Below are 8,395 nucleotides of genomic sequence, written 5' to 3'. Positions count from 1 at the left end.
AAATTCAGTAAAAGAGGTGAATCAAGCTTCATATACTTGTCACAAGGAAATTGTTGAGGCCTTCATATGCTTTTAAGAATCTCATGGCACTGTCTAAAGACTCTACACAGTGTACTACAATATTTTATTTCTTTGTCAAATATTTTGATCTTATAAATCATGATTCATCCCGACCTAAACATAACCTGTACAACTGTATGTTTTAGGTTGTGTCAAAACCAATAAACTCAGTGAGGCCTTATCCACAGTCTGATATCTGCATCTATAACCCATCAATGTAATTATGTAAAACTCCTTCATTGGCATAATGCCACTATCACTTTCATAACACTCATGACACACGGCTATAGAGAAAACATAGACGTGTATGATGCAGGATGCAACACGGCATGATGCTGAACCCAGTAGTCCTGCTCTTACCTGGGGAGCGTACTTTTGTTTCCCGCGTCCTATGTCTCACAAAAGGAGTACTTTAAGTTTCTTGATTCTGAATAGGCTACTGTAACACAGCTATGCTAGCTGGCATCCATTCTTTAGAAAGTCACTAACATCTGAAGTAGCCTAGTGGTGTCTTCCTCTGTCATGCTTTCGATTTCGACAACTGAGCAGTAGGAAACAATTGAACCCACGTAGGCCTAGTGTTTTTGTAGTCTTTTGTGATACTACAAAAGCATTGCAATACCCTGAGATTAAAAATGTCACAATACCTAATTTTATTAGTATCAATACTTTTAAGAATAACAGTGTCGTTTTGCAGTAAGATGCATGTGCGCAAGGTATTCTAGTGCCTCCCCTAGTCTTTTCTCCATTCACACACATATGCACATCTTTCAAGCTGCAGCGGTCATTCCATAAACATTGAGACATGGCTGCTAGTTTAAGTGATACTGTGGATGCGAACCAACAAATAATAATAGGCTAATGTTAAGTTGATTTGCTCACTTGCATCTCTCAAAGTTTTTGTTGCTAACCTACCTAGGCTATGGTATTTCGTTAATTTAGGCCTACTGTGGGGTTTAATGACATTTAAGAAATAGGCAACGCAATCTAAAGGTAAACTTTTACATCTGGAGAGAGCTCCTTGCTAACTATCCCGCTCTCACATAATTTCTGTCAATTGTGTAGTGTTCACCAAAATCATAAATGAGCACGGCAAGACACTTATCTCATCTATGATCCCAGAAAGATTGTCTTCGACTTGTTAGTTTTTGAACATTTATTTTATCTAATGACATATAAAAAATAATGAATTGCTTCCACATATCCTTATGCATTATGCACAACTATTTTTCAATAGCCTAAAACCGTGACACTGAAGGCTAATTACTCTCACATATTTCTTGACAGGCACTCAATTTGACCTACAAACCACCAATGTGCACTCAATTAGACCTACACACCACATTAAAGATATGCTTAAAGGTAGGCCTACTCTAAGAGATGTTGGGTAACGTCACTTCTGTTGACAAACAAAACAGAGCGCTAGCTCATTACTCCCTCTGCCTCCCTCCCGTGCAACGGAAACTCTCCTAAATGCGAATCTCGTCTGTGATTGGCTGGAACAGTTTGTTATGTTTTTATGGTCTGAGTTGGACCAAGTTGTTTTTGTTGCCGTTTTTGGAGCCTGGGCTGTCTAGCTGGGAGCCTGGGCTGTTTTTTTTACAGTGATTCAGGGCACAGGCAGCTAGCGGATGGTGAGGTGATGCTTGCTGTGTAACAAAAAATGTTTTAGCTTTAAACGCTTAGAGCACCTTTATATTTATTAAGTGTAACGGTTTAAAAAGAAATTGAAATATTCAAATTAATAAATATGTTTAGCTAGTAGCTACTAGTAATTATGCAGATTCTGTAAATTATTAACAATATATAAAGCTTTATGAATTCCAAAATACATGAAATAGAAACATATGACATAAGCCTTCATTTCCATGGGTGTGTCTGTGAAGGGTCAAGGTGAATCTAGGATGGCCACTGGTGTGATCACACTATTTTACTGACATCAAGGTGGTGGGGGCCCCCAAATCAAATCAAATTTTAAAAAAGTAGCGCAAACGTATTCAAATAGAGATTCTTGACTTGGTATTGTTATCAAAACAATAATTTTGGTATCTTTACATTACATTACTTTTAGCAGACAGTGTTGGGCAAGTTACTTCAAAATCGTAATGTACTATGCATTACTTATTACTGTCATTTCAAAGTAATTTGTTACATTATAATATTACTGTCTCTGAATTGTAAGGCATTACACTACTATTGCATTACTTTTAAGTTACTTTCACCAAAATATCTAGATTTGCCATTCTAAATGCAGTTTATTACGCTCAATGCAGCTTGCTCTTCCAATGGAGGGAGATGTGGTATACCATAATGACTGAGCTAGGCTTAAGGCAACAGTAGAATGCAATAGGCACAGTGCTCATAATGCAATACAAGGAACAATCATAGTCAGAATTTTGTTAAAAACCGACAAAAGGTCAATGTCTGGTAAATTGTGATAGAAATACTGTAACTTTAAGGCCTAGGCCTACTCATTAAAATCAATAGAGAGCCTACTATATTGTAAATCAAAGCTTAAAGGAACCATATGTAAGATTGTGGCCAAAACAGGTACTACAATCACTTTCAAATTACTGTAGAGCGGTGTATCCCCTTCCCCTCCCCTCCCCTCTGACTGGCAGAGTTGGCAACCGGATGACGAAACACTACTGACTTTGTGATTAGTAGATAGGTGGAGGGTGGCACATTAGGCCAAAACACAACATGACAACATCAACATCAGTTGAGGGCTGCAACTTCACTTTTTAAATGACAATATCCTGGCCAGACTACTGTTGTCAGTGATATAAGTATTTGAAATGAACATGATTTCTTAATGTCTAGTGACATATCAGGGCAATTTTATGATTAATTGAAATACAATTTTTACATACGGTTCCTTTAATAAAGACATGTCAAGATGGTGGCCTGCTGGCCATTTCGGTGCCCTAAGTGAGTGGCTTTGAGTGAGTGACATTTAAATGATAACTCAAACACCTAAAGTAAAATAAAAGGCCTATTATTTACAGACCATTAATGTGTATTTTTAAACATTAATTTCTGAAGAAATGCTGTTTTACTTATAAATGGTGCACTGTCACTTTAAGAGCATTGATCTTTACGTTGTCATAATGCCCTTTTGCCAGCTCTTGTTTACAAGCCTTATTTGTTTGAGTTACATTGATAGCACAATATTAACAATAATATGCACAATGTTAAGTTGTTTTAAGCAACCTTCATTGCTTTGGAAATGGAAGTATGCAATGACATGTTGCTTCACATTTAGTTTTGCGAATACAAGTGAATTATGAGCCTGGTATCCACCTAGCTATCTGAATGGAATGCGTTTCAGTCGACTCAGCATATCATGTGCTTCATGTAGCCTAAATGCTTGGAAAACGAATGATTGAAGACCCACCAATTTTAGTACTACGTGGTGATTGAGAGAACCCAAAAGGTATCAAACTTGCATGTAACATCGTGTTAGTGCATTTTGACATTGTAAACGTTATTGATGAAGAGTGAAACGCATTTTGCAGTAAAGCTACTATTCATTGGTTACATTTGGGTGCCCCCTCTGTCCTTTGGTGCCCAACGCAAAGTGCGTGATGCGCGTGGTGGGAGCGGTGGCACTGCCAGGCTACACAATCTTTTTCTGCATTTCTATCCCTTTATTTTCTTCAATTTAAGTTCACAGCACAAAGCTGACATGCACAACAGCATAGTTTGTGTTGTATCAAGAATCAAAAAGATTAGCGTGGCACTACTTTAGATGTTTCATTAATTTACTTGTGCTATTTCGCGAGCTGAGAGATCTTTCGGTTTCGCACACAAAGTGCACTAACTATTATGTTCTTCATAGCCTTGTCTCTGACAAGCTGAAAATAATGAGCGTAGGCTTATGTCCATCCCGCAAATAGAGTCCGCCTGCGAGTCTGCTGCAGCCACAGTCATATTCAACCAGTATCAGGACGTTCTACTATTTTGCGCGGATTTTTTCTCCTCTGTTGTTCTCGCGTGGTGTTTGCGAATATGTATCAAAACAAAACAAGCGCTTAATTTTGGGTTAAACTGCATTGTAACACGCGTTAGTGAAGTTTGTACCGAGTAAATATTACCCCTTTTTTTTTTTGTAATGCCTTACATTACATCGTTACCGCAAACAGCAATATATTACAGTAATTACATTACTTTTGTAACGCATTACTCCCAACACTGTTAGCAGACACTTCTTGACCAAAGTGACTTACATATGTCAGCTATACTACAAGGGATCACATTGTCCCCGGAGCAACTTGGGGTTAAGTGCCTTGCTCAAGGGCACAATGGTGGAAGTTGGGAATTGAACCGACAACTTTCAGGCTACTGCATGCTAGCCCAGCTCCTTAACCACTACCGCACCGCCCATCTTGACAACACTACGTAGGCTTAACCGACAATATCCATCAGTTAGGCAGCTTAAACCCGTTGTTTAATGCTGCGTAAACACAATTTTCAGATCAACTATAATTCCATACACTACTTTAATCATTTCTATATTATTTTACGCATATATTTAATTGGCAGGATTGCAGTGAATCATCTGTTTCTCCCGCACCTGCAAACGCACCTCTCTCATCCCGCATAGTGCTTTCAAAACATGTCCCGCGCCGCACTCTTTTGGGTCGCGACACATGGGTCCCGCGGGACTCCCGCGGGAATGCAGACCTACTTGGGTCGAGATTTTACAGTTGAAAGAAGTAACAATATCGGGATTTCAAGCATAGCAGGGAAGGATTACTATACCTCCTGCACCACTGAGGTGGTGTTTAGAGGGTTTTGCATCTGAACTTTTCATATACACTTATAATACATTATTAGAATAGAGTAGATTAGCCTAAATTGGGGATCTTTTATGGGCCCCAGCCTGTTGCAAGTATAAATAGTTGGACAGAAAAGGTTGAGGGCCCCTGTCATACAGCACCACATGAGGTACAAAGTGGTATTACAAAAGAGATGGCTAGCCTTGGCTTTGGTAGATATCTGGGCAACAAAAAGCAACCACGTTTTTGACATTATGTTAATGCAGTTGTTTCTTCAATATGTTGCAATTTCTAGGTCATTATTGTATATTGTATAATTGTATTAATGTAATGTTAAACTAAAACTATATATAGCAGCTTTAAAATGGTCTTTTGGGTGCTCACTTTATTTTTTATTTTTTAAAGAAAAGTAATTACTGATGGACAAAATTATATGCTGGTTCCACAAGGGGATGGAATTTGGGAGGGGTATAGTTGTGGGTGTTTCCTTGTCTAGTGTGATTATAAATACCTGCACACTCCAACCCAAGTTGTTTTTTTTAGCTGATGCCTGATTGAGGTAAGGTTGGCCCATGCTCTGGTCTTTTAGGCTAGTAATGTGACATGGCTGATGAGGACATAACCAAAACTTAAATAATCAGTGTGATTGTTTAACTGATAAACTTATACCTAATGTTTTGCTTTAGTTCAGGGGTGTCAAACTCATATAGTGGGCTGGATTTGTTGGATCAGACCTTGTGGGGATCATCATTATCTTTATCATTTTTCTGCATGGGTATCAAAGTGTTGTTTAATGATATACTTGTAAGCACCTGTAACATTGACGTTTTTCAGTATGCTTAATAACCTTGTACTACCCTTTTGTTACTGTATGAATTTACTCCATGTACCAGAATGCTTTGTAATTTACTTGCTTCTGTGCACACTGTCCAGTTCTATATATACAGTCTATGCTTCTGTGATTTACAACATGCTATACATGTGCACCAATCAAATGTCTTTGTTTGTTTTGCTTTTATTTGAATTGTTTAAGCAGCCAATGATTATTTGTTATTTGTTTATGCCCGCGAAATCGCGGGGAATGTGAAGGTTCCATCTCCTCAGAGAGGAGAAGGCTCATCAATCACGGTCCGGGTTTGCACTGGAGAGAGAGAGGATACTTTGCTGCCTTTGGTTTGTGGAGACCATTGGACAAGTTCATAGGCCCACTTACTCCGTAACATCGCCGCATCGTACTTGTTTACTCCTTCTCTTTTAAGTTACCGGTCAAGTGCTGGTCAGACTTTCCGCTAGCTATTTGTCAGTGCTATTTTGTAGCTGAAGCTATCCTGACCTGGGTAGCTAGCTGACTTTACTTAATTATTTAACGTCAACTGCACTTACACTGACACACACACACACACACACGTTCTCGTCTCTGCTTGGATCACCGGCGAGTTGGAGAGCCGTTCAGCGGTTGCTGTCCTGCCTGCAGCTCAGAGAGCTCCAACGACCAGCGCTCCGCTTGGGGGGTTTGGGTTTTTATTTGATTATATATGATTAATAATATTGTTGTGATTGGTATATTCTTGTGATTTAACTTGAGTTGTGTATATTGTATTGTCTTCCACACTGGTGTCTGTTTAGCTTAACCTATAACGTTACCATTCGTTAACGTTCGGTTTTCCCCTTGAGTGAATTGTTCGCTCGCTGACATTTCTCAGCTATTGGGTTGTCACTTTTATTACGTGGCTATTATTATTAAATAAACATATGATTATTATATTTCATTATACTTTTGGGTGTATTGGCAATTCATTTAACTACCTTCACCACTAGTCTTATTATTTTCACATTGATTATTTAAATTCTGTAGGAATACACTAACGTTATACACGAGCTATACGGTAAGTGTAGTATTTTTACAGTGGAGGCACCGCGCTATTCAATTGAATTTATTGTCTGTAATTGTTAGCCTAGTGCTACTGGTATTCAGGAATCTCAGCCAGCTCACCATTCCACCGCTGAGACCTTCAGGATCCTGTTTGCGCCATTTAATTAATTGTTTTATATATTGTAACTAGTGCCTGTGCACACAGCCGTTAAGAAGAGGTTACATACTCCTTTACTATACCCACTAATGTCAAACAAGTACAAATCATGTACTGCTCTCATATACTACTCTTTCTCTCTTAAAATACCCTACTTCCATGTCAGTTTTTTTGGTCTCTTCTTTCCTGAGGATGGTTTGTAGTGCTAGGTTAAATCAATTTACCATATGATAGAGATATTGCTTACACACTGTTTAAGACAACTGGATGTGAATAATTCTAATTTTCCCAAAACATCTGGAGGGCAGTATGAAACCTGCTGGTGGGCCTAATCTGTCCCCGGGCCTTATGTTTGACACCCCTGCTTTAGTTGTTACAAATGATGTGCTCAGTGGTCAATCCTAATACTGTTAGTGAGCTATTTGTCATAACAACTGTTTGTGTCATTTACTTTGTTCCTTTAGGTGAAACCAGTTGTGGCAGATGGACCTGATGAACATAGATCTTGCTAGTGCAATAGAGAGTATTTCTCTTTGCCATGAATCACTGAATGGCTCTTGTTCCAAATCCACCTATCCAGCGGCTGTTCGTCTCTCTCTCTATGTTTTTTTTGGAAGCTCAGTGGTGCTAACAGTGGTTGGTAACCTGCTTGTCATCATCACTGTTGTACATTTCAAACAGCTCCACACACCCACAAACTACCTCATTCTATCTCTAGCTGTGTCAGACCTATTGTTGGGTGGCTTTGTCATGCCTCCTAGTATGATCAGGTCTATAGAGTCATGTTGGTATTTTGGGGAGTGGTTCTGCAAAATTCACACCAGCACAGATATAATGTGTTGCACAGCCTCCATTTTGAGCCTGTCATTAATTTCTATTGATCGATATTATGCCATAAGCCAACCTCTCCAGTACAAGTCTAAGATCACTGGCTCTGCTATAACAGTTATGATTTCTATAAGCTGGGGCATATCTGCAGTAGTGGGTTTTGGGATGGTGTTCCTAGAGCTCAATATTTTGGGTATTGAGGAGTTTTATAATAATGTCACCTGTATGGGTGGCTGTATTCTGTTACAAAGTGTTGCATCTAGCACGGTGTCATCTTTGTTGTCTTTTTACATCCCTGGGATAATAATGCTTTGTATCTATCTAAAAATCTTTCTCATTGCACAACAACAAGCAAGGTCCATTCGTGACATATGTATGCAAGGTGGGAAGACTGGGAAACAAACAGCTGTGAGTAAAATGGAAAAGAAGGCCACCAAAACTCTTGCAATTATCATGGGGGTATTTCTGTCTTTCTGGCTGCCATTCTTTATTTGTAACATAATTGATCCTTTAATTGGTTACTTAATTGCCCCCTTGTGGTTTGATATGGTAGTGTGGATTGGGTATTTTAATTCAACATTTAATCCTCTTGTATATGCATTGTTTTACAGCTGGTTTAGGAAAGCATTCAGAATTATTTTACTTGGCAAAGTATTTCAGAGGGATTCATCAAACACAAATTTGTTTACAGAGTGA

General features: G+C 38.8%; 1 protein-coding gene across 1 annotated transcript; it reads left to right on the top strand.

Moving 5' to 3' along the window:
• The first annotated feature begins 7,354 nt into the window (after positions 1-7,354).
• On the top strand, positions 7,355-8,395 carry LOC143109901 (trace amine-associated receptor 1-like). Its single transcript, XM_076272706.1, has one exon. The coding sequence runs from the start codon at positions 7,355-7,357 to the stop codon at positions 8,393-8,395; it is 1,041 nt and encodes a 346-aa protein (XP_076128821.1).

The sequence above is a fragment of the Alosa pseudoharengus genome, unplaced genomic scaffold, assembly GCF_046254945.1.
Source record: "Alosa pseudoharengus isolate Yale_2024_CS ecotype anadromous, Long Island Sound unplaced genomic scaffold, YU_APseudo_1.1 YU_APseudo_1.1_scf_7, whole genome shotgun sequence".
Classification (NCBI taxonomy): domain Eukaryota; kingdom Metazoa; phylum Chordata; class Actinopteri; order Clupeiformes; family Clupeidae; genus Alosa; species Alosa pseudoharengus.
Note: the sequence above shows the minus strand (reverse complement) of the source record. Positions and strands in the feature narration are given on the sequence as shown.

What these genes read in the sequence shown, in the direction of transcription:
- LOC143109901 (XM_076272706.1), top strand. Translation starts at nt 7,355, where the DNA reads ATGGACCTGATGAACATAGATCTTGCTAGTGCAATAGAGAGTATTTCT.